General features: G+C 49.3%; 1 protein-coding gene across 3 annotated transcripts in view; it reads left to right on the forward strand.

Moving 5' to 3' along the window:
• Positions 1–25,866, forward strand: part of ATG2A (autophagy related 2A) — a 75,765-nt gene that overhangs the window by 15,308 nt on the left and 34,591 nt on the right. For 2 of the 3 annotated variants that reach the window (XM_032233918.1, XM_032233920.1), the window contains 16 exons: positions 149–245; positions 2,817–2,978; positions 7,344–7,474; positions 9,924–9,999; positions 10,996–11,251; positions 12,232–12,382; positions 13,192–13,293; positions 14,700–14,870; positions 16,523–16,760; positions 17,149–17,251; positions 17,356–17,518; positions 18,362–18,504; positions 19,669–19,829; positions 20,838–20,995; positions 23,962–24,112; positions 24,994–25,187. In XM_032233918.1, the coding sequence (XP_032089809.1) occupies positions 149–245; positions 2,817–2,978; positions 7,344–7,474; positions 9,924–9,999; positions 10,996–11,251; positions 12,232–12,382; positions 13,192–13,293; positions 14,700–14,870; positions 16,523–16,760; positions 17,149–17,251; positions 17,356–17,518; positions 18,362–18,504; positions 19,669–19,829; positions 20,838–20,995; positions 23,962–24,112; positions 24,994–25,187 (2,457 nt within the window). The remainder of the gene's footprint in view (positions 1–148; positions 246–2,816; positions 2,979–7,343; positions 7,475–9,923; positions 10,000–10,995; positions 11,252–12,231; positions 12,383–13,191; positions 13,294–14,699; positions 14,871–16,522; positions 16,761–17,148; positions 17,252–17,355; positions 17,519–18,361; positions 18,505–19,668; positions 19,830–20,837; positions 20,996–23,961; positions 24,113–24,993; positions 25,188–25,866) is intronic. The other variant, XM_032233919.1, reaches the window with a different exon arrangement.

Raw genomic sequence — 25,866 nt, forward strand, 5'->3', positions numbered from 1 at the left:
TCCTGGTCTAGATAGGCCTTATTTATAGGAATTGGACTGTAGCGTCCAGGGGAAGAGCCAAACACCTGGATTTTACCTTTTCCTCTGCCCGAAATGGGTCGGGAGTGGCTTCTTTTGACGTGCAACGTGGTTCTGTTTCCAACTGCAGCTGGAGTTGGATGGGAAGATTGGATCTCTGCACCTGCTGCTCGCCCCTCGGCAGATCTTGCATCTGACGGACCTTCTATCATCCCTCAACTTGTCCGGTGAGCAGTGGGTGGGTTGGGGAGGTCATGATCTAGATCGGGGGTCCCCAACCTTTGTGGCTTGGCTGCCCGGCTCGGGATGGGGAGAGGGGGGAACCCGGCTGTGCGAGTGGCGGGTCGGCAAGGTGGCTCAGCGGCTATAGCGCTGAGTTTGTCGGTCAGAAATGTCCACCAGTTCCGCGGTTCAAATCCCAAGTACAGGTCTCCTGCGTGAGCAAGGGGTTGGGCAAGATGACCTCCAAGCTCCCATCCAACTCTGTTACTGTTTAAACGTGTGTGCACGCACGCATAGCTCAACTTGCGCAATGGGTGGGGCGGCACATGCATGCACAGCTGGACTCATGCAAGTTGGGGGCGCATATGCGCTCATGCACCGGGGAGCCACTGCCTCAAGTCGTGCTCCATGCGCACCCTCACACCGGCCGGTTGCTTGAGTGGCCCAGTTCCAAATAGGGGGCGCCAGTCCGGGTTTAGAGAACCCTTGATCTGGATGTGTCGCACATGGGCCACGCCCACCCCAGCTCCGCGAAAAGAGAAAACGGCATGATATGATATGTAACACGGCACTTTTGACACCCGTGCTCTAGATCAGATTGCATGCCAAAAGAGGGGGGAACAGGGGGTCATGCCCACACCCATAATGCTGTGCGCGCAAACCTCCCCCACTCCCCTGCTTTTGGTATTCAATGGTCCTGATTTTTTTGCCTCTCCCCAGGCTCCAGAGACTTTCTAGGAGTCTGGGAGGGCGAAAACAGCCTCTGTCAGATCCCTAAAAGTGATGCTGCCATTCAATTGGGAGGAGGGGAACCTCGGAGTTAAATCATTAGCTACATCTGAAACAACTGAGTTTTACAACTTTACAACTGGTTTCCTGTCACCGGGAGACATAAACATCTCTGGAGGGATGTTTATGATAGCCATGTGGGATATATAACTTTGATGTCTTAACTAGAGATAGCCATGGGAACGTGTGCTTTATTGACTCCCAGGGCAGAAGAGTTAAGGAAGCATCTTCACACTTGTGTATTGTTCAGGATATGCATTCGGACAAAGGGGAGGGGTCATTATCAGCTTATTTGCATGGCCTAAAGGTTTTCAGATGCTGCTTTGCTGCTAATAGTTTCCATCCTGCTTGATTAAAGGTTCCTTTTGAAATAATTCGTTTCAAGAGTCTTTACTTTCTCAAGTTAGGAGAGGAACCATTACAGCCTCCCCGTCCCCCGGAAGCCTTCCGGAGGCTTCCCTGAAGCCTCCAGAGGATGAAAAACAGCCGAAAAAGAAGGCCTGTCAGTTGGCCTGCATGGACATGTACGTTGGAGCTGACTGGGCAATGCCTGGCGTGCCCTCAGAAATGGCAAACGTGCCATGGGTTCTCTATCACAGATCTAGATACAAATACAATAGCAGAGTTGGAAGGGACCTTGGAGGTCTTCTAATCCAACCCCCTGCCTAGGCAGGAAACCCTATACCATTCCAGACAAATGGCTATCCAACATTTTGTTAAAGACTTCCAGTGTTGTGACATTCACAACTTCTGGAGGCAACTTCTGTTCCACTGATTCATTGTTCTCACTGTCGGGAAACTTCTCCTCAGTTCTAAGTTGCTTCTCTCCTTGATTAGTTTCCACCCGTTACTTCTTGTCCTGCCTTCAGGTGCCTTGGAGAATAGCTTGACTCCCTCTTCTTTGGGGCAACCCCTGAGATATTGGCAGCCTGCTATCATATCTCCCCTAGTCCTTCTTTTCATTAAACTAGACATAACCCAGTTCCAGTCACCGTTCTGCCTATGTTTTAGCCTCCAGTCCCCTAATCCTCTTTGTTGCTCTTCTCTGAGCTCTTTCTAGAGTCTCCACATCGTTTCTACACCGTGGCAACCAAAACTGAATGCCGTATTCCAAGTGTGGCCTTACCAAGGCATTATAAAATAATATTAACCCTTCACGTGATCTTGATTCTCTCCCTCTGTTGATGCAGCCTAGAACTGTGTTGGCTTTTTTGGCAGCTGGCTGGCTCCTATTTAAACAGTTGTTCACTAGGACTCCAAGATCCCTCTCACAGTTACTACTATTGAGCAAGGTCCCACCTATACTGTCCCTGTGCATTTCGTTTTTCTTGCCTAAATGTAGAACTTTACTTTTTTCACAATTGAATTTCATTTTATTAGATTTATTAGATGGTTGAAGGCCTCCAACCTTGGGGTCTTGTGGCGCTGAACCCCTTCTCAGTTGCTCAAGGTCAGGGTGGTCTCCAAATTTAGCCACTTGAAGACTTGTGGACTTCAACTCCCAGAATCCCCCAGTAACTCTGTCTCCATTGGCTGACCTGTTACCATGTCTGTTCCAATTCATGAGCTGTCTCATACACTGACACGGGATCTAAATAAAAAATAAATCAGTGTAGAGTTGTGTGGGTTTGGCCCAGAGGGCCACACTCGTTCAACTTCTGCAAATACCAAATGACTGATTTCAAGGAATAGTGGCCATGCCTGGTTTTTTCCTCCTTTGTGGGGGGATCCCTAAATTTTTCTTTTCTTTTTTCTTCTCTCCCCCCCCCCCCCGCCCCCCGGCAAAGAATCCGGCATCCTGCAGGAGCAGCTGAGCAAAAACCGCCCTCTGGATTCCGAGGACCTGAAGTTAATCGAGCAAGACCTCAGCCAGCAGCTGCATTCGGGGTTGGGGTTGGCCCCTGCACATCTGGAGGGAATGGCAGTTGGCGTGGAGAACGGAGGTGGAGGTGAGTCGTGGCAAGGGGGCCCTTGAGGGAGATCCACCTTTCCACCAGATCAGTAGAGTCAATAGATCTCTTAGATGTGGTCATTTCTTGGGTGTCTCTCTCTCTCTCTCTCTGCTGTGAGACTCCCCTTTTTAATGTTTTTTTTTGCGCTCACATTTTTTTTCCATTTTCATAACATATAATCACATGTATACTATTACATAGCCAATATCATGTTGTGTTAATTAATAATTACATCAGTTCATCTTGCCATCAACTCCTGGAAAAAAATAAAAAAGAAAAACCAATTATTGGCTCTTCTGCTCCATACACCATATTTATGCCTTATCCAACACTTTCTTCTGCCTCTCTTCTCCCCCTCCCTACCTCCTTTCTTCCCTCCATCATCCTTTTCTACTCTACTTCCCCTTCCTTTCTCCTTCTCCTCTCTCCCCTTTCCACTCCTCCTTATTCTCCTCATCTTCCCCCCACTTGCCCTCTCTCCTATCCCTCTCTTCCTATCTTTCTTCGCTCCTCTGCTTCCCACTCTTCCTCTCTTTCACTTGGTGTATTTCAGCTTCTGAGCAAACTCCATTTTGGGTTGATGGTATTTATACTTCCATTTCAATATAGATAACATATCTTTGTTTTAAAAAAATAAGAGAAGACAGTATACATGTACAATCATATTACTTTAAAACCTAACACCCCTCCTCAAGCCTAATATACTTCTTTCCCTCCCCCCTCCCCTCCAACCTTCCCTCCCCTGACTTCCCAGAACCAATATAAGGTATAAGTCTTTAACAAAAACAGTCTAAAATATATTTGAAAAGAGAGTAGAAAATTAATAACGTCTTTAAATTGAACTTAGCTCCTCCTTGCTTTAATGGTTTTTTATGATAGATTAGTCTAGAACAGTGGTTCTCAATCTTCCCAATGCCGCAACCCTTTAATACAGTTCCTCATGTTGTGACGCCCAACCATAAAATTATTTTCATTGCTACCTCATAACTGTAATTTTGCTACGGTTATGAATCACAGTGTAAATCTCTGATATGCAGAATGTATTTTCATTGTTACAAATTGAACATAATGAAAGCATAGTGATTAATCACAAAAACAATATGTAATTATATACTGTGAAATGGTTGGCTAATGAAAATAATATATGTTGGGAGTGTTGGGTAGGCAATATAGATTCGTATACAATAACAAATGGTCGATGTTGCTTTAAATGGGTGAATATACTTATCAGCTGTGATTAACTTTGCAATAAGAGGGAGTCAGGAAAGCTCACTCCCTCTCTCTGCTTGATAACTACTTACTCGCTTGATGGCTGGAACGTGAACTGCGACTGTAAGCAATTGTTTGTTCTTTGAATTGTGTTTGGACGAATATCTACTATCACTGCCTGTGAAGCTATTAGTAGTAGTAAAGCTACTTGTTTTTACTGGCAGTGTCTGAGACTCTATTCATGTGTTTTCTTCTACTAGCAACGATCCTTCTCTTGCTGTACATTCCGCTGCACTACTTTCTGTCTCCCAACGGAGATACCCCTAACAATATATACAATATAATATATAGCCTCTAACCTTGTTACAAAAAGTCCATGAAACATTTCAGTTGGGAACAAAATAAAAATAAAACAGAGAAGAAAGACAGTAAAATAAAATGAGTCAAAGAGAAATACAGTACTAGGTTGGGTATCCCCTCCTATTTTTCATCTTGTCCTACTGGTTCTTTATGATTTATCAAGTGTTGTTTGTAACTAGTGATTGTAACTTATTATTATGGCCTATTACTTGCTGTTTATATGTACACTGTGAGTTGGTGCACTGGAGACAAATTCCTTGTGTGTTATCACACTTCACCAATAAACTTTTCTATTCTTATTTCATTCTATTCTATTCCATCCTATTCAATATAACCATGGATTGGATCCTCAGACAAACTTTTAAAGACACACCAGGCGTTCAAATCGGGGCTCAGCTGTCTCTCACGGACTTGGTGTATGCTGATGACATCGTCTTCTTTGCTGAAACAGCCCAAACCGCCCAAAATACCCTGGATGCATTACAAGCAAACGCTAACAAGCTCGGCCTGGTGATAAATGGTGCAAAAACCAAATTCATTTTCACGGGCACTCAACCAGCTCAACTGCACCTCGAAGGCAACCCTATCGAAAGAGTAGACACGTTTAAATATTTGAGGTCGATCATCGACAGCCAACGTGTAGTGGCTACAAATGACATCAAAAGCCGCATTGGCAATGCTACAGCCGCATTCGCCTCTTTAAGGAAGTGCCTGTGGAGCCAAAATGACGTGACGATTGCGACCAAGATGAGGATATTTAATGCTTCCATCCGCACAATCTTACTGTACGGCTCGGAATCGTGGACTTTACTTAAAAGTGACCTGAACCTATTAGAACGATTCCAGCTAAGATGCCTGCGCAACATTCTGCACATAACTCTACGGGACCGATGGAAAAACGAAACGGTATTGCAACTGTGTAAAAACCAAACTACAATCGAACTTTACCTAAGAAGACAACGACTTAGATGGTTTGGACACGTTTGCCGTATGGACAATAGCCGATTACCTTACCGATCGATTAACTCGCTGTGACCGGATGGGTGGAAAATCGCACGAAATGCCCCAAAGAAAACGTGGATATCCCAAGTGGCTCACAATCTTCAACCACTCCATTTCTCGATAACCGATGCCCAACAAGCCGCCCTAAATCGGAATCAATGGCGTGCTGTAATCCGTGACATCCTGCCCCTGGCCTTCACAATGCAACGGTCACTGCCTTATGGACGTTGACATTTACGAAGATTAAGTCCAAGTATTCCATCCTATTCCTATTTCATTTCCATTCCATTTTTCCATTCCATTCCATTCTATTCTAAGCATGGAAACTTAAAACTAAAAAGATGTAGTGCTTTATTTTTTTTCAAAGCGGCTGACGGCTACCTTTTTTCCCCTCCGCCCCTAAATTCCTGCAATCCTCTCGCTCCCAAGTTTTCCAGCCGCTCAATTCATTCATAGATATTGCAGGAAGCAAACGAAGGCAGGTCTCCTTGTGAATGGACGGAAGTTTTTACAGAGAAAACCCGAATGCCAGGAGGCAGCTGCTGCAGAGCGCCCGCATAAACCTCCGAGTCTCTGAGGAGGAGGCAGCTGCGGACTGAAGGGACATCATCGCCATCCTTCCCGCGTTGGTTCTCGGCTCCTTCTCCTGGCGTCCCCTCCCCTCGCTGCTGGGAGGCTGAGTTCAGCCCGACCACCTCTCGGCGCTCCCTCGCTGGCGCTCAGGCGCTCCATTCTCCCCCCTCCCCTCGTCAAGTGCAGCTGTCCGATCCACCCACCGGTGTGTCTCGTGTCGCAATTGGCTGGGCGCTGGTTTTCCTCATGCCGGTGTCTCGGTTCCTAAGACCCTCAAAAATATGTGTTTTCTGATGGTCTTAGGTGACCCCCGTGAAAGGGTTGTTCGATCCCCAAAGGGGTTGCGACCCACAGGTTGAGAACCTCTGGTCTAGAATTTTGTCAGCTGCCTGGACTCACGTAGGCCTGAGATGGGTCGCTATATAAATTTGCTTAATAAATAAACAATTAATGAATAGAAGAAGAAAAAGGTGAGAACCTACAAACATTTCCAGATTTGGAAATTGTCTCCAGAAACTAGACATGTTTTTCATTCCCCACATGTTCATGTCCTGTTTGACAGAGGTCAACTAGATCTCTTCCTCCTTTTCCTCCTCCTCCTCCTCCTCTTCCTCTTCCTCCTTTTCCTCCTCCTCTTCCTCTTCCTCCTCTTCCTCTTCCTCCTCTTCCTCTTCCTCCTCTCCCTCTCCTTTCTAGCACTGATGATGTTACCTATCTTGGGTAATAAAAAATTGGCAAGAAAGCCACCAAGCTCAGAAAGCACCAAGGACCTCACAGACCTCTTCCTCCTCCATCATCATTATCATCATCTCTCCTCCTTCCCTTCCTCCTCCTCCCCCTCTTCCGCCTCCTTGTCCTCCTCCCCAACTTCTTCCTAGCACCGATGATGTTACCTAGCTTGAGTAGTAAACATTTGCAAGAAAACCATCAAGCTCAGGAAGCACCAAGGACTTTACAGCCCGCTTTCTCCATCTCCTTCTCCTTCCCTTCTTCCTCCTCCTTCTCCTCCATCGTCATCATCATCATCATCTCCTTCCCTTCCTCCCCCTCTTCCGCCTCCCCTTCCCCAACTTCTTTCTAGCATTGATGATGTTACCTAGCTTGGGTAATAAAACGTCTGCAAGAAAACCACCAAGCTCAAAGACCACCACGGATCCCCCCCCCCCGCCACTAACAGATGCTAAACCTCCCACCCATTTCCCTTCTATCTCCCTGCAGAGATGTTCTTCTCTATGGCACCCATGACGAGCAGCGTGGCGTCTCTGCGTTCGGTCAGCGACCTCTCGGATCTGGATTCCTCGGTGCACAGCGACATTAGCACCACTCCCCTGCAGCCTCCAGCCCCGGGGGTAAGTGCCTTCTCTGGCTATTTTCTTCCCTGTGGTCGCCCTTAAATCTTTCTCAGTTGTTTCTTAACTGCTTTGTGAATCTCAGGGATACCACTCTATAAAGCCTTAGTAAGGCCACACCTAGAGTCCTGCATCCACTTTTGGTCACCACACTATAAAAAAAGATTTTGAGACTCTAGAAAGAGGGCAGAGAAGAGCAACCAGGATGATGAGGGGACTGGAGGCTCAAACAGATGATGGAGGGTTGCAGGAACTGGGCCTGGCTAGTCTAGTGAAGAGGAGGACCAGGGGAGACAGGAGAGCATCTTCCAATATTTGAGGGGCTGCCACAGAGAGGAGGAAAGGGGTCAAGCTGTTCTTCAAAGCACCCTTGAAGGCCAGAGAAGGAATAATGGATGGAAACTGACCAAGGAGAGATTCAACATGGAAATAAAGAGGAATTTCATGACAGTGAGCGCAATCAACCCATGGAACAGAAGTTGCTTTCAAAAGTTGTGGGAGTTTCATCCCTGGAGGCTTTCAAAAAGAGACTAGACTGCCATCTGTCAGAAATGATGTAGGGTCTTCTGCTTGGCCTCGGGTTGGACTAGATGACCTACAAGGTCCCTTCCAACTCTGTTAATCTGTAAAGGATATTGAAACTCTGGAAAGAGTGCAGAGAAGAGCAACCAGGATGACGAGGGGACTGGAGGCTAAAACATACAATGAACGGTTGCAGGAACTGGGCCTGGCTAGTCTAGGGAAGAGAAGGACCAGAGAGAGGAGGAAGGGGGTCAAGCTTTTTTCCAAGGCCAGACAGGAATAATGGATGGAAACTAATCGAAAGCAACTTAAAACTAAGGAGACGTTTTCTGACAGTGAGAACAATCAACCCTTGGAACTGAAGTTGCCTCCAGAAGTTGCGAATGCCCCAACACTGGAAGTCTTTACGAAGATGTTGGATAGCCATTTGTCTGAAATGGTGTAGGGTTTCCTGCCTAGGCAAGGGGTTGGACTAGAAGACCTCCAAGGTCCCTTCCGACTATTCTATTTTATTCTATTCTATCACATTCAGAGGGCACAGAACATGCAACAATGATGACCCTGAAACTAAGTCCCTTTTTCTCCCAATTTACTCTTAAAGTACAAGGAAAGAGCTTATATAATCATACTGTAATAATAAGTATCATAACACTCCCAGCCGCCTAATAAATAACCTTAGAAAGAGTGCGGAGAAGAGCAACTGGGATGATTAAAGGCCAGGAGACTAAAATATATGAAGAGCGATTGCAGGGATTGGGCATGGCCAGCCTAGAGAAAAGAAGGACCAGTGGGGACATGAGAGCAGCATTCCAGGATTTGAGGGGCTGCCACAAAGAGGAGGGGGTCAAATTATTCTCCAAAGCTCCTGAAGGGCAGGACAAGAAACAGCAGGTTGGAAACTAATCAAGGAGAGAAGCAACCTAGAGCTAAGAAAGAATTTCCTGACATCGAGGACAATTAACTAGTGGAACGACTTGCCGCCAGAAGTTCTGGGCGCTCCATCACTGGAAGTGTTTAAGAAGAGACCGGACAGGCACCTGTCTGAAATGGTCTAGGGTCTCTTGCTTGAGCAGTGGGTTGGACTAGAAGAACTCCAAGGTCCCTTTCTGTTCTGACCCCCTCCTCCGAATGCCGAGACAAGCTTAGCTGGAATGCCACAACTCTTTATTAGCAGGAAACATAAATCTTGGTGGCTGCAAGCCGAAACACAACGAACAGATAAAGAACCTTGGCAGCAACCCAGACTTCAACAGATACAGATAACAGCTTCGCCAGCGTTGATAATTAAATTGAATCCTGCAACCAGACTCCTCCCAGAGTCTCTCCTTAAATACTATCTTGAGAGGAGCCTAATTACAACCACCGAGGTCCAATTATCTTCTGTACCTGCGTAGCTGTTCTCTACGTCGATCTGCCCCCCGTTGCTGGGCATCCAGGACCAATCCCCTTGTCTCCTCCCCACTGCTCCAAGGCCTGACGTCAGGAACACACTCCCTTTGGCTTTCACCGCTGCTCCATGCCTCAGGGGCCTCCTGCTGGCCAACCAGCCTCTCTGCGCCCTGCTCAGAGTCGGAATCCTGTCCAGGGTCCTCCACATCTTCCAGAGCCGACTCATAAGACCCCTCGCTGTCGGAGTCTATTTGCAGCGGCTCCTGCTGGGCCACAACACTTTCCAACCCTGTTTTGCACTCTAACTCCTGAAAACATTTTTTTCCTCCATTTATTTATTAAATTTATATGCCGTCCATCTCACTATCATGTGGCTCTGGGCACCTTACAGTATCACACATGACAAAATAGAGAATTAGAACCGTTAAATGCATTAAAACATCAGGCATTCCAATCCAAAGCTTACAACCCAAAGTATGAAAGTTAACATTTAAATAACACGTTCAAATTAACCTTCTCTTCCCCCCGCCCCCAACAGCTGGGCCTAGGAAGCCCCCGGCGTTACAGACGGCTGCCGTTTGCCTCAACCCTGCCGGGTCTCAATAAGATACCAAGTAAGGTGGTTTTCCTGCAATTTTCCCTGAGGGGGGGTGGCGGCGGGAGGGGGGGGCTGGGAAAAGATGGGGAAAAGATCATGGGGTTGGGGTATGATTCTTCACTGTTTCCTTCTTGCAGCCTGTCTGAGCATCTGAACGCTGCATGAAATGCAGATAATCTTCCTTTTTAAATAAATAAATGCATACATACATACATACCGTATTTTTCGGAGTATAAGACGGACATTATTTCCTCAAAAAAAGAGGCTGAAAATCTGGATGCGTCTTATACAGCGAATACAGCATTTTTTTTTTGCTCCCGAAGCCCCTCCCCCTTTGCCAAACTCTGCTGTGCAGAGCCTGCAGGAGGCTTTCAGAGAGCTCCTGGGGCCTGGGGAGGGCAGAAATGAGCAAAAAATGGGCCGTTTTTTGCCCCCCAGCCCCCAGCAGCACTCTATAAGCCTCCATAAGGCTATGCATGCAATTTGTTTGATAAAAAACAGGGCCATTTTTTTGCATGTTTTTGGCCCCCCAACCCCTCAGGAGCATTCTGCAAGCCCGCCCCCCCCAAGGTAATTCATGCCTTTTTTTAAAAAAAATCCGGCCTTTTTTCATGAAAAGTGGCCTGTTTTTTGCTCATTTTTGCTCCCCCCTCGGAGCACTCTACAAGCCTCCTAAAGGCTATTCATACCCTTTATTTAAAAAAACAAACAAACGGGCCCGTTTTCGTGAAAAATGGGTCGTTTTGGGGAGTTCTGCCGAGTGCAAAAACTTTTCTTTAAAAAATTTGCTTCTTCAAAATCTTGGTGTGTCTTATACTCCGAAAAAAATACGGTACTTGTACTACAGAGCAGTGTTTTTTAACCTCTTTGAGAGAGGTGGGCTTAAAACTCCCAGAATTCCCCCCCCCTCCCAATGGGCTCGTAGGCTGCTTAGCTCAGTGTTTCTCGATCTCGGCTGGTGTGGACTTCAACTCCCAGCATTCCAATCCCCGTTTTCCTTGTTTCCTTTCAGGCAAGGCTGGCCCCTTGCTGCCCCCCTCCTTGGACAGCCAGCGTCCCGAGATGCTGCTGCGGGTGACTCTCGGGGGGCTGACCTTGACTCTGCTCCATCAGCCCCCTGGGCTTTTTCCGTCGGAGGTCCTCTCCCTGGTGGTCGCTCAGCGGTTCTTCGCCCAGCTGGGGGGCCTGAAGGACGCAGCCTTTGGAGGGCGGGATTTCCACCCCCTGCGGCACTGCTTCGAGGAGGCCATTCCACGCAGCCATGTCAGGTGAGTCCACTCCAAGGTTTCCCGTCCTTAGAGACTTTAAGATGGGTGGACTTCAACTCCCAGAATTCCTCAGCCAGCCATTGTTTTCTATCCCTAGCTCTTCTGACCTAGGCTTCCCAAGAGCACGAAGCTGACTCCCCGTCCCGATAAAACCTCTTTAATTTAATTTAAAGTGAATTCCTCTCCAGCAAAGTCCCGGCCAACAGTCTTTCAAAAGATTTTACAACTACAGACCTTTATCAGGTTTGGAGAGCTGCCAGGCTGATATCTTCCAAACTCCATGCTGTAGCAGCAATTCCTGGGCAAGAAGTCAGGAACAGATCTTTACCCTAAGGAACTGAACTACTTGCTTCCTGCAAACTCCCCTCCCCTTTCGCTCCTCTTTATTCCCTCTGGGAGGGGTCATTCACCATCCATCTGTGGCCTTACTCCCGAGTCGACCCCTGTTCTTTAGCTCTTCCCTTCGTCTGGCAGCTCTGCGCATGCGCACATCGGGAACAGGCTCCAGCTGTTCTTCTGCCTCACTGATGTCTGACTCCGAAGGTAGCTGATAACTGTCAGACAGCCTTGGCCCCCATCTCTGTCTCCAACGCAGACTCCAGGACTGTTCCTCTCTTCCTCCTCCCTGTCTGAGTCTGCTACCAGCTCCACTGAACACTAGCAACCTTAAAATAAGAGAACTTCAAGTCCCAGAATTCACCATCCAGTCAGTGTTTCCCGTCCTTAGCAACTTTAAGATGGGTGGACTTCAACTCCCAGAATTCCCCAACCACTCAGTGTTTCTCAGTCTTAGCACCTTTAGGTGGAGTTCAGTTCCCAGAATTCTGGGAATTGAAGTCCACCCAACTTAAAGCTGTCTCGGTTGAGAAAGACCGCCCTAAGGTGAACAAACAGGGGATTTTTTCCCCTGCTCTTACATTTACCCCTCCATCCTGCTCTTTTTCTGAGGTGCCTTTGGGGGTTCTCTTTCCATCTTCCAGGCTGACCGGGGCTGCGGTCCAACTCTCCTGTGAGCGCAAGTCTTCTAAGCAGCTGCGTGGGATCAACTGGGACGCGTCCTTCGGCCTGCTGGAGATCCTGGAGTGCCTTTGGCCAGCCAGCAGAAGGACGGGAAAACCCGAATACACTCAGGTGCAAAGCGGGGGAGGGGTGGAGAGGGTGGGGTGTTTTCTTCCTGGGTGTGAAAGAGAAGGACATTTAATAATATCCTTCCCCCCCCCCAAAAAACCCAAGACCTATCCTGAAAATAAGCCCTAGCATGCTTTATACGCATGCGCCTAATATAAGTCCTACTCCAGAGGTGAAATGCTACCGGTTTGGGCCAGTTTCCCGAACCGGTAGCAAAAAATGCTACTGGTTCCCAGAACCAGTAGTAAAAAATACTAAAAGAAAGTTTAAAAAAAGAAGTTCCGACGATGGCATGTCGCACAGCTGATCTTCGGAACTTTTTTCTTTAACTCTTAAAACATTTTTTTACCACAGGTTTTCCAGAAATGTGGGGGTGGGGTGGGGTCTTTGCTCCCAGCAGATCTTCCCCTAATGAATTGAACTAACTGTCTCCTGCAAACTCCACTCCCCTTTTGCTCCTCTTTATTCCCTGTGGGAGGGGCCATTCACCATCCACCTGTGCCTTTACTCCTGAGTCGGCCCTTGTTCCTTACCTGTTCCCTTTTCCTGGCAGCGTAAATTGAGGACTACGCGAAAGGTTTTGCTACATTATTTGCGTAAAATAGCTACGGTGGATTACTTGCATGTTTCCAAGGAAAGAGTTTAGCCATGATGCACATTCCAGAGTTTCCCTCCCGATCCATCCTCACAGTCCGATGCTGTCCCATCTCTGCTGCCGCTATTGCCGTCCGGTTGCGAGCAGGCTGCGTAGCGAGTCAACCATCACAATAGCGCAGGCCAAAGCTCATTTTCTATTTCCTGTTCTCTTCCAGCTGCTCATCTTTCCCACCCCGGGACCCGTTCCCTATAGCCAGGCGCCCCAGCCCTGCGCACGGATCCGGTCCAAGCACTTGGAGAAGCTGCCGTCCTCCAAGGTTTGCAGGCCGGTTGGGTGGGGGGAATTTTGGAGTGGTGGGCATGTTGGAAGTAGCCCTACTACACCCTTGGAAGGTTATATTCTGGCTTCTTCAGTTCTGACTGGTGGAGAATGGAAGGATTTATATTCCTTGCAGACAGCTAGTCATTTGCATCCTTTTAGAGGGTCCTTGAGGCCATTTGGAGGTTTATTTGTGTCTTCTTTAAATACGTTTCGCTTCTTACCCAAGAAGCTTCTTCAGCTCTGACTAAATAGTGGAAGATGGAAGGATTGATCCTCCTTGCAGACAGTTGGTCATTTGCATCCTTTTAGAGGGTCGTTGAGGCCACTTGGAGATTTGTCTCTGTCTTCAGGGTCACCTGAATCGTCCTGTAGTCTGCAATGCAGTCTGAAAGCAGGAGCACTATTCAGGGCCACCTCCCGAGGACACCAAGAAATCTCCAAGTGGCCTCAATGACTGTTTCAAAAGGATGCAAATAACCAGCTGTCTGCAAGGAGGATCAATCCTTCCCTTCCCCCACCATCCAGTCAGAACTGAAGAAACTTCTTGGATGAGAAGCGAAAGGTCTTTAAAGAAGACACAAATAAATCTCCGTGGCCTCAATGACTCAAAGGAAGCAAATGGCCAGCTGTCTGCAAGGAATATAAATCCTCCCATTTCCCACGATCCAGTCAGAGCTGAAGAAGCTTCTTGGAGGAGAAGCGAAACGTCTTCAAAGAAAAACCAGAAAGTCCAGTTGACTCGTGAAAAAAGCAGTTTTGAGACTCTTTTAAGGCCTATATTTGCACCTGTTTTCCACAACAGTAGAAGATAATACCGTGGGTTTGTACAAACACACACACCCTCCCAGTTCACAAAACGCAAAGTTTGCAATCGCAGAGAAGGCAGTGTGTGAAGAAAAACCCACTGTCGGGCTGACTGGCCTCGCCCAACCCTCCAATTCGCCCATTCCTTGCTTGATCGTGCGGTTCTTCACTGGCTGGCTGGGGAATTCTGGGAGTTGAAGTCCACCTGTTTCTCAAGTTCCCAAGGTTGAGAGATCTGCTCCAGCCTGACCTTTTACGCCATTGAGGGCCGCATCCAGGTTGTGTTTGGCCCTGGGGGCGAGGGGGGTATGGCCAGCTTGACGTCACTCGTGTTGGGGGCGCCTGTGGTGACCCGAGCGCTCTGCCAGCTAAAATGGGCTCCCGAGCTCCGGTTTAGGCTGCCTCCTGCAGCCCTCTGCCAGCAAAAACGGAGCTCACAAGGGCCGCCCACAGCCCTCGCCAGCTCCGTTTTCACTGGCAGAGGCACCATGGGCTGGTCTGTTGTTTCCAGAGTGACCCCATGGGCCAGATCTTAAGCACTCCTCAGGCTGGATCCTCGGGCCTTGAGTTTGACACCCTTGTTTTATGCCCTCCTAGAAGAGCGGCTTGGCCAAAGGTGCCTCATCCAAGTTGACGATGGACCTGGCGGTAGAACTGGCTGAGTTCCTGTCTGAAGTGGACCTGGGTACGCTGGATCGCCTCTGCTCCCTCTTGCAGCCCACCGTGGCGCCATCCCGGCCGGGGGGCTACCCTCCCGAAGAACCCGTGGTAAGGCGGAGGGGAAGTAGCTGGCTGGCTTGAGTGGGCGGCTCCTTCTCCTTCTGAGTTGAATTTATATTTTACCAACAAAGAAATAAAGGGGGACTAGTATAGATTTAGCTCTTGTTAGCTAGCCATGCCCTTTCTGGGATTCGAACTCAGGCTATTTACATATTAGGTCTGTGATGGTGAACTGTTCTGACCCCCTCCTCCGTCCAGTCACGAATGCCGAGACAAGCTTAACTGGAATTCTACAGCACTTTATTAGCAGGAAATATAAACTTTGGTGGCTGAAAGCCCAAGCATAAACAAACAGATAAGAACCTTGGCAGCAACTCAGACTTCGACATAGATAGATAACAGCTTTTCCAGCGTTAAGAATGAAGTTGAATCCTGCAAATAAGACTCCTCCCCGAGTCCCTCCTTAAATACAATCTTGAGAGGATCCTAATTACAACCAACTGGGTCCAATTATATTTTGTATCTGCGTAGCTGTTTTCTCCATCAATCTGCCCAGCGTTGCAGGGCATCCAGGACCACCTCCCTTGTCTCCTCGTCACTACTCCAAGGCCTGACGTCATGAGCACACTCCCTTTGACTCTTACCGCTGCTCCATGCCTCAGGCGCCTCCTGTTGGCCAACAAGCTTTTCTGCGCCCTGCTCGAAGTCGGAACCCTGTCCAGGGTCCTCCACATCTTCTAGAGCCGACTCATAAGGCCCCTCGCTGTCGGAGTCTGTTTGCAGCTCCAATGGCTCCTGCTGGGCCACAACTGTGAACCTATGGCACGGGTGCCAGAGGTGGCACGCAGAGCCCTCTCTGTGGGCACGCGTGCCTTCACCAGCTGTTGGAGTGCTGGAAAACGGCATGAAAACAGCCAAAAATGCCCCTAAAACAGGCTGTTTTCCTGGCCATTTTCAGGCCGTTTCTGGCCCTTTTGCAAGCCGTTTTTAGGCCGTTTTTGGCACTGGCGGAAAAACAAAAAATCGCTTGAAAATGGCGCAATAAATGGCCCGAAGAACAGCCTGAAAACGGCGTGAAAACAGCCTGAAAAACAGCCCTAAAACCAATAAAAAAACAGGCATGCGCACGCTGGCCAGCTGGTTTTCGGGTTTCCGGCGCACTTGCAAGCAGTTCCTGTTTGGGCACTCAGTGCCGAAAAGGTTCGCCATCACTGTATTAGGTAGATGTATTAACCTCTAAGCCACAGGCTCTCCTGCCTTTGTCAGCTGTACCAGGGGAGAGAGTAAGTGTTTTTTTTTTCCTGGTGGGACCGATCTATCAGGGCAACCTGGTGTATTCAAATATGGGATTGAGCAAACTGTGGCTCATGAATTGGGGCTGAAACGCAAAACCGGAAGCAGTTTGCTCAATCCCATATTTGAATACACCAGGTTACCCTGATAGACCGGTCACACCAGGAAAAAAAACACCACTTAATCTCCCCCATGGTATAGCCGACAAAGTTAGGAGAGCCTGTGGCTTAGAGGTTAATACGTCTATCTAATATGTCAATAGCCTGGGTGCGAATCCCAGAACAGATATGGCTAGTTGATGAGCTAAATTGCTTGAAATAGACCTGATACACAGGTCTTGCCAGGAAAAAACACACTTTTCTCCTTCTGAGGTTGTTTTCTCCTTCTCTTCCCCTTGCTGGTGCCAGCCAGGTTTCCCCCCGGCTGCCCAATGGCAGGCCAACGTGCAGCTGGCCGTCCCTAAAGCTTCCCTGCTACTCCAGTTCCCCATCCCGGATCTCCGCGCCTGGGCTGAGAGGCGCGCCTGGGCCGAGAAGGCCGTGCGCAGGGAGCGCTTGCGGCTGGACCTGGCCGGTCTCGAGCTGCGCACGGATCTGGAGCCGACGGGGCCCACCAAGTTAGAAGTCGCCCTGACCGACTTGCACGGTGAGTGAAGAGGGGGATTTGGTTGCTTCCCAAACGTCGCCCTTCCCCAGGAAGACATTGGCAAAGGACAGTTAGTACAGCGGCCAGGACGTTTGGGACTCTATGAGCTGCGGTGGCGTAGTGGTTAGAGTGCAGTACTGCAGGCTATTTCTTCCGACTGCCTGCAATTTGGCAGTTCGAATCTCACCAGGCTCAAGGTTGACACAGCCTTCCGTCCTTCCAAGGTGGGTGAAATGAGGACCCAGATTGTTGGGGGCAAATAGGTGAGGGGGGAAATTTAATTTCACCACTGGTTTGGACTTGCAATATTTGTGAGAATGTATTGATTCTAGGCTGATGACTTGCTTAACTCCGCCCCCGGCTCTCTGCCTGTTCTTCTCCTATGCAGGCATTTATGAAGATGGCGAGACGCTGTCGGTGCCTTGTTTTCGGGTGGGCAAAGCCCCTGATTTACTGGCCAGAGGCGTCGGGAAGAAGTACCTCCTTCCCAAGTAAGTTTCTCGTGAGCGGAGAAGATTCCTGCAGCAACTGAAACTGCAGCATGGGGAGGGAATGGTAGTGGGGATCCAGCTCTCCACCTTCCTCTCCTTGGCAGGCTCATCTTGACCTTCTCCCCAACCCCCACGGATGCCCCTTGGGATTTGGGTCTGGCAGCCGCTGAAGAAGTAGAGCTGTCGACGGTGGAAAGCCCCTGTGAGCTGAAGCAGCCGGAGCCTTCGCCCTTCTCCTCCAAACGGACGATGTACGAGACGGAGGAGGTGAGAGACTTGCTGGTTTGCTCCATCCATTGGGGGGGGGAGGGGGGCAGGAGGCAGCATGCTGGGCAAGGAAGCCAAAATTTGGGGGGGGTTACCAAATCTGAAAGCTTAGAAGGCTATGGCAAAAATGATTCAATACAAACAAATTTCTTAACTGTGGTGGCTGGAAGGGCTTTAATTCCCAAAATTCACCAGCCGGCATGCTTTTAAGTAAGAGGACTTCAACTCCCAGAATTCCTCAACCAACATGCTTTTAAGTGCGAGGACTTCCACTCCCAGAATTCCCCAGCCAGCATGCTTTTAAGTTTGTGGGATTTGCAGAGTGGAGGAAGAGAAGGACTGTGGGTCTTTTTGAGCTTGGTGGTTTTCTCGCAGACGTTCCATTACCCAACTAAGTAATATCCTCAGTGCTAGAAGGGAGTAAGATTTGCAGAGGGGAGGAAGAGGACTGTGGGGTCTTTCTGAGCTTGGTGGTTTTCTCGCAGACGTTCCATTACCCAACTAAGTAATATCCTCAGTGCTAGAAGGGAATGAGATTTGCAGAGGGGAGGAAGAGGACTGTGGGGTCTTTCTGAGCTTGGTGGTTTTCTCGCAGACGTTTCATTACCCAACAAAGCAACATCATCACTGCTGTTTAGCAACACATACCAACCCTGAAAGGACAAGCCACTCTACATAAACGAAGAGCAAACCCTACTGCCTTCTACCACTGATGATGTTGCATAGCTGGGTCATGAAACATATGCAAGAAAACTGTCAAGCTCAGGGAGCACCCAGGACCTCGCAGTTCCAGTCCTAAGCTGCAAATGTTCTGTGGCTATCATCTCCGCTTTCTCTCAAAAGATGGTCATCCCCGGGGACCCCGAGGAGATGGCCGAGTTCCAGAGCCAGACGCTGGCTGCCTCCCGCTACACTCTGGAGCTGACCTTCCCCACCGTCCACATCTTCTTGCCGAGCAAGAAGTTCTACGAGAGCATTTACAACAGGTCAGAACACTCGAAGAACACGGAGTGGGTGGAGACAACATCGCTCTCTCCTGCAGAAATATGGGGGTGGGGGGCTACACCTCCAGGCAGTTGGATTCCCTTAGGCCAGGGGTCGGCAACCTTAAACACTCAAAGAGCCACAAAGCTCCTAACTGGAAGCCTCCCGTTCAATTCTGGAGCTGACCTGAAGTCTGGTTCCCCCCAACATAGAGTCTCCTCCTAGCAGTGCATCCTTTTTCCTTTTACCAACAGGAAGTCCGCTTCCCCCACCATAGAGTCTCCTCCTAGCAGTGCATCCTTTTTTACCAACAGGAAGTCCTTTTCCCCCACCATAGAGTCTCCTCCTAGCAGCTCATCCTTTTTCCTTTTAACAACAGGAAGTCCGCTTTGCCCGCCATAGTCTCCTCCTAATAGTGCACCCTTTTTCCTTTTACCAAGAGGAAGTCCACTTCCCCTGCCATAGAGTTTCCTCCTAGCAGTGCATCCTTTTCCCTTTTACCAACAGGAAGTCCGCTTCCCCCGCCATAGAGTCTCCTCCTAGCAGTGCATCCTTTTTCCTTTTACCAACAGGAAGTCCAGTTCCCCCACCATAAAGTCTCCTCCTAGCAGTGCATCCTTTTTCCTTTTACCAACAGGAAGTCCGCTTCCCCCGCCATAGACTCTTCTCCTAGCAGTGCATCCTTTTCCCTTTTACCAACAGGAAGTCCGCTTCCCCCGCCATAGAGTCTCCTCCTAGCAGTGCATCCTTTTTTACCAACAGGAAGTCCGCTTCCCCCGCCATAGAGTCTCTTCCTAGTGCTGTGTCCTTTTTCCCAGGAGACTACAACGGTCATAAATATGAGCCAGTTACCAAACGTTTCAATGTTGATCCTGTGCCCCTAGGGGTGCTGCACCGGCCATGTGTGAAAAGCTATCACAAGTCACTTTTTCAGGGCCGTTGTAACTTTGAATGGTCTCTAAACGAACTGTTATAAGTCGAGGACTCTTTCTAATGGTTGTAAGTGTGAATAAAGCTCAGAAGTCAGTTTTCCCCCCCCAATGCTGTTGCAACTTGGAAGGGTCACTGAATGAATGGTTGTAAGTCGAGGACTCCCTTTGTCACTTTCCCCTGCAGGCATGTGGAACCTTTAGAGCTTTTGCGTTCACACTCTCTTCTTTTCACAGGATCAATAATGACCTCCTAATGTGGGAGCCCTTCAGCCCCCTCCCGAGCCCCACCGATCCTCTAGGAGGGGCCGGATCCGCATCCCCCTTTGCCCCCGATGGGCCCCCACCCGCCCACTGGCCAGAGAGCTTCCAGATGTGCAAGTCAGCCTTTAAATTAGGTGAGAAGCAATGTTTGGGTCAGGGGGAGAAGGAGAGCCTTGGGGGGGGGGGCTTCCTGAGAAGGAGGGAGGGGAGGGCTGCTTGCTATCCGATTGGCTGTGGCCTGCAGGGTTAGCCACCATTGGATAGAACAAGGGTGGGGAACGAGGGCCCCTTTATTACCTGTGGACTTCAACTCCCAGAATTCCATGCTGGCTCAGGAATTCTGGGAGTTGAAGTCCACAGGTAATAAAGGGGCCCTCATTCCCCACCCCTGGGATTGATGTTTGTTTGTTTGGGATTTGCTAACTTCTATAGGCAATTCATCCCCCCCTTTGCCAAAATCACCCTGCCCATCACCAAGCTTTTAAAGACCTTCCTTCCTTCCTCTCTCTCTCTCTCTCTTTCTCTTTCTGCCTTCCTTCCTTCCTTCCTTCCTTCCTTCCTTCCTAGCCGCCTATTCGCTGACAGCGACTCTAGGTGGCTTACACATAATAAAAACACAATATAGAAGAAATAAAAAATAATAAAATAACACATGCACACACACATACACACCCTGTGACAACACTCACACTCACACCAGCCATTTAATGGACTCCGTCCCACTCTGGGTTCCCCAGGGCCCCTGACAGAACTACGCCTTCGGGGCCTCCTGAACAAGGATCAGAGTGGGTGGGGGGAGGGCCTCATTTTGGGAGGGATGCTGTTCCAGAGGGAGGGGGCCACTCCCGAGAAGGCCCTTGTTCTGGGTCCCGCCAGATGTACCTCCTTAAGGGATGGGGCCTGCAACATTCCCTGCCCTCCCCACTCAGATGGGTCGGGTGAGTGTGACCGGCAAGAGATTCTCCCTCAGATCACCTAGTCCCAAGCCACGAAGGCCTTTAAATGGGGCAACCAGCACCCCAAATTGCACCCGGAAACAAATTGGCAACCAATACAGGAGAGGTGACACCTGTGCACACCCCAGGTCTGCACAATACCGTGCCGGATAGAAACCGGTCCTTCGCCATTGCTTCTTCTTGCAGATTCGGACTCCGAGGATGACGACTCCCACTTCTACTCGGCGGACGAGACGGGCAGACAGCAGAAAGGAGGGGAGTCGAGGAACCTCTTTCCTCTCAGCTGCATCTCTGTCGTGCTCCGGGTGGGCCAGGGACGCATCACGGCGCTCAGTGATGCCAAAGTGAGAAACGACATTAGCTGCACCCACTGTTGTGTTGGGGGGGGACCATTTGCAATGATTCAGGCCAATTCCCCCCCCCCAAAAAAAACTCCTCTGTTCTGACCCAGCTCTTGAAACATGACCAACTCTCTGAACTGAACTCAAAAGATTCCTTTATTAGGAGCGTCAGCAGCCCCGGCAAAAAGTTTCTCTTTCAGCGCAGGCTAAGAAGTCCGTCCGGCAGGGGAGACGAATGGTTGTCTGCCCCATCTATTCATCTCCGCCCCCTGCCTTTGATCCCCACAGCTAGGGTGGGGCTTGCTAGCAGCAGTAGCTCTTCCGTCCCAAGGACCGGCCCATAGATTTCCTCTGCTCTCCTCTCCTCTGCCACATCTATTCATCTCCGTCCCCTGCCTTTGATCCCCAGAGCTCGGGTGGCGCTTCGCTAGCAGCGGTGGCTCTTCCGACCCAAGGACCAGCCCATAGATTTCCTCTGTTCTCCTCTGCCTTGTGTGCATCAGGCTCTGGACCCAGCTTTTTCTCCTCTTCCTCATCAGCCACCCCCAGACCTGGGGGCTGTTGACTCTCCATCTGAGGGCTGACAGACAGCCCAGACTCCGCTTCTGTCTCTCTCTCTGCCAGCTGTCCACTCCCTCTTCCCCCTCGGAGCTCTCAGGTTGCCTCGATGCTGACCCCGCCTCCCACGCCTCCTCTTCCTCCTCTGATTTGGCTCCTGGAGGGGCCGGTGGCCAACAGGCCACACAACACTTTCTTTCCCACCATCCTGCTTCATATTTGTACAGAGATGCTCCCTCTCCGATCTTTGTCTTCCTTCCTCGGTCTTGCACTTTGTTCTGAGGCCATTCATATCAGCGCCACCAAGTTTGTGTGTTAGATGGGCGGCCATGTGCATTGTCAAAATGATATGAAATGCATTTAGTCCTCGATTTACAATCGAACTCACAATTTCTGTGGCTAAGGGAATCATTCCTTAAGTGAGTTTTGTCCCATTTTACAACCTTCCTTGCCACCGTTGTTAAATGAATCACTGCAATTGTTAAGTTAGTGACCCGGTTGTTAAGTGAATCTGACCTTCCCTTGGACTTTGCTTGTCGGAAGGTCGCAAAAGGGGATCAGGTGACCCCAGGATATGACAACCGTCAGAAATGTAAGTCCGTTGTTAAGCAGCCGAATGTAAATCATGTGGCCGTGGGGATTCTGTAGCGGTCGCAAGTGTGAAAAATGGTCACAGCTCACTTTTTCCATTGCCGTTGTATCTTCGAATGGTCACTAAGCGAACTGTTGTAAGTCGAGGACTACCTGTAGATGTGTTTATACCTTAGATCCCCTAGGCCAGGGGTGTCAAACTCAATTTCATTGTGGGCTTCATCAGGGTTGCGTTTGATCTCGGAGGGGCTTAGTGGGGGCGTGGCCAGGATGGGCATGGCCAGCTCAACGTTGGCGGGGGCACCTGTTGTTTTGCTAGTGAAAATGGGCTCCCGAGTTGTGTTTTTGGTTGCAATGGCTTCCTGCAATCATTGGCCAGCGAAAACACTCGAGGTCCGCTTTCATTGGCAGAGGCACCACGGCCGCTCCTTCGCTGTTTCCAGGTCGACCCCGGGGGCCAGATCTAAGCATCCTGCAGCCCGGATCTGGCCCACGGTTTTGTGGTCCACCGGCAGCCTGCAGAGCTGGCAGTAGCGTCGGACAGCAAGGTGGTTGGGGAGGAACACGGACCAGTCTTGGAGTCAGGGGAAGGCTCTGATGAGGGCTCTGTGTCGGAGGCAGAGAGGGGGCCAGGGGCCATCTGGAAGTTATGTGCTGCCTCCGGAGCCTCCAGAGTCGGACACCAGTGAGACAGAGGAACAGGGGGAGCCTGTTCCCAGTGCTCGCATGTGCAGAGCTGCCAGAAGGCAAGAACAGTTACGACAGAAGGGATGACTCGGGAGTAAGGTTTGGAGGTGATTAGCCCCTCCCATAGGACATAAAGGAGGAGCAACTTGATTCGTGCTCTTTGGTTTACCTTCTGAAGCTCCGTTTTGACTCTTTGCTCTTTGTGGCCCTGCCAAGCTATGTATTTGCCAATTAAGTCTTTGGCAGCATTTCAAGGAAGATAAAGGTGGATGCTTATCAGCCTTATCCCGAAAGACTTTGGCAGACTTCTGTCGGACTCTTTACAAACTATTTGGGACTCATTATGGACTGTGAATGAACATAATTCACAGCCTTTGAAATGAAAAGAAGGTTTTTTTGGACTAAGTGTGTGGTTTTTACTGCATCAGGTCAGAGCATGCAAGCCTTGAGTTTGAGAGCCCCGCCCTAGGCCCTTCCTGCTTCTCAACTGCCTTCACTCAGCCTAGCTCCATCTCTTTTTTCCCCCTTGTCTAGCCTAATATATACCCCTCCCCCCCTCCTCTTCCCACCCCCGACTTCCCAGAACCTGTACACGGTATGGATTTTTAACAAACACAGTCTAAAATCTATTGAGAAAAAAGAAATAAAGAAATTAATAACATTCTACATTGATCTTAGCTTCTTCTTGCTGAGCTAACTTTAAACAATTTAAATCATTTCTGATCTTAAGCATAGGCTAACTGGAATTTCTTGGTCCCGTATTTATTTTGTATATAGTCAATCCATTTTTTCCAGTCTCGTTTATATCTCTCATTTGAGTGGTCTTTAAGATATGCTGATATTTTAGCCATCTCGGCTAAGTTTGTGACTTTCAATGTCCATTCTTGGATTGTAGGCAAGTCTTCCTTCTTCCAGTATTGCGCCACCAACAGTCTTGCTGCCGTTATCAGGTGCAGAATCAAGTTAGTCTCTACCACTGTAAAGTCAGTACATATACCTAGTAAGAATAACTGAGGAGTAAACTTTATCCTTCTTTTAAAGATATTTTGCATAATCCACCATATTTTTATCCAAAATGCCTTGACCTTTTGGCAGGTCCATCTCTGACTCAGTTCTTCTGCTCGTCTCTGCAGGGCGAAGGAGGCAAGAAGCTGGAAGCCGCTCACGGGGAACTCGTCCTGGATGTGGAGAATGGGAGCCTCTTCAGCGTCTCACACTACAAAGGCCGTGAGGACATTGGCTACTTCTGCATCGAGGCCGAGAAAGTGGCACTTTATCACAAAGGTTGGGATCCACATCTAGTGCCTGTGTGTGTGTGTGTGTGTGTGTGTGTGTGTAGGCAACCGGCTCAGTTGAATTGTTCTGTAGAACAGGGGTCCCCAACTCGTGAGCCGCAGCCCATTCACAAGTAGGTCGTGTGAAAGACCAGCTGGTATGTGTGCCTGAGCACGCGTGCACAGCTCCACTCGCGTATGTGTCACAGATGTTCGGTGTCTCACTTGCGTGAGCGTCACCAAAACTCATGGCCCTACTTGTGCAAGTGTCACGGACACTCTGAGGCCCCACTCGTGAGCATCGGTGCCTCAGTCTCGTGAGTATTGTTGGTGCTTGGAGCATCACTTGTGCAAGCAACGGGTGCATGTGCACACACATACACTTATCCACACACATACACTTATTCCTCCCACAAAACCATTCCCTCTTTTCCCCCGTCTCTTCCTCTGGGCCGCCAACCCGGACAGGTTCGGGAACTCTGCTGTAGAGCAACTATTTGAGAAGGGCAGTCTTCATTCCCCAAAGATCCCCAGGCAGTATGCGACTTCCCACTGGCTTCCCCACTGATTTTGGCCGCAGAAAAACAGCAGGAAGTTCCCACGCCTAATGACTGTTAAAAATAGCAATCAGGTTTGCCGAGATTGCCATCATTAAGCAGTTCCGCTTTGCGAACTCAGTGTTTACAGATGGAAACCCTGATTCCAAATTCTGCCATAAATCGGGGACTCTATTTCCTGTTTTGGGGAATGCGTCTGACATTTTTGTCCGACTGTACCCTTGCTGCTTTTTCTTCTTCTAATTTTTGGAGTAGGGGGAGACAGTAAACGGGGTTGGGAAGAGACAAAGACCATGGCAGCTTATCTTAATCCATGATGCTTTCTCTCCCCCAGCTGTTGTGGAGGACTATCTTACAGCTGAGCATCTGGAGATTCCCAATTTCCTGCCCCCTGATGGACTACACCCCACCATCTACGCCTCCCAAGAGGGGCCCATCAACTGGCCTCTGGGGGCCAAGAAGGACAGCCCCTTCAAGATGTTGTCCGTGGCCATTCAGATCAACCTGGATATGGAGAAGAACATAAAGGTACTGGTCTCCGCCAGCCTTCTGAAGTAATGATAAGCCACTTACTCACGAGTAAAACAAATCCCTTTTCAAAACAGGGTAGGAACAATCTTTTAATCATGTGGGTAAACAACAACCAAATGTAATTACTTTATTTTTTGCAATATAAGACACATTCCCACCCCTCCTAAAGAGGGTAAAAATTTGGATGTATCTTATACACCAAATGTAGTCCCGCCCACCCGCTGCCCCCCACCCTTTGGCAATTTGCCTCCTTGTAGCAAACAGCGACCACCTGGTTTCAATGACAGCACCATGATTAGCAAAGCAACTGATTGTCGGGCCTCCCCACGATCAGCTGTTTCAGGCTGCAGGGATTGCCCTAGCCTATTGCTGCCTCTGCGCACCCCGTTTTCGGCCTCTGCATCTTGTTTTCGGCCTCTGCACGCCCTGTTTTCGGTCTCTGCGCACCCCATTTCCCACCCATTCCGATCCCCACCGTGTAGAACTGGTGGAAAATGGGGCGCGAGGAGGCCGAAAACAGGATGCGGAGGCAGCAATGGGCAATGGCAATTCCTGCAGCCTCAAACAGCTGATCGGCCCAACAATCAGCTGCTTGTGCTAATCAGGCTGTGTTGAAACTGAAATGGGCTGTTTGCTGCAAGGAGGCAAATTGCTGGGAGGCAGAAGCAGAGGCAGA

The sequence above is a fragment of the Thamnophis elegans genome, chromosome 17 (genome assembly GCF_009769535.1).
Source record: "Thamnophis elegans isolate rThaEle1 chromosome 17, rThaEle1.pri, whole genome shotgun sequence".
In the NCBI taxonomy this organism is placed as follows: Eukaryota; Metazoa; Chordata; class Lepidosauria; order Squamata; family Colubridae; genus Thamnophis; species Thamnophis elegans.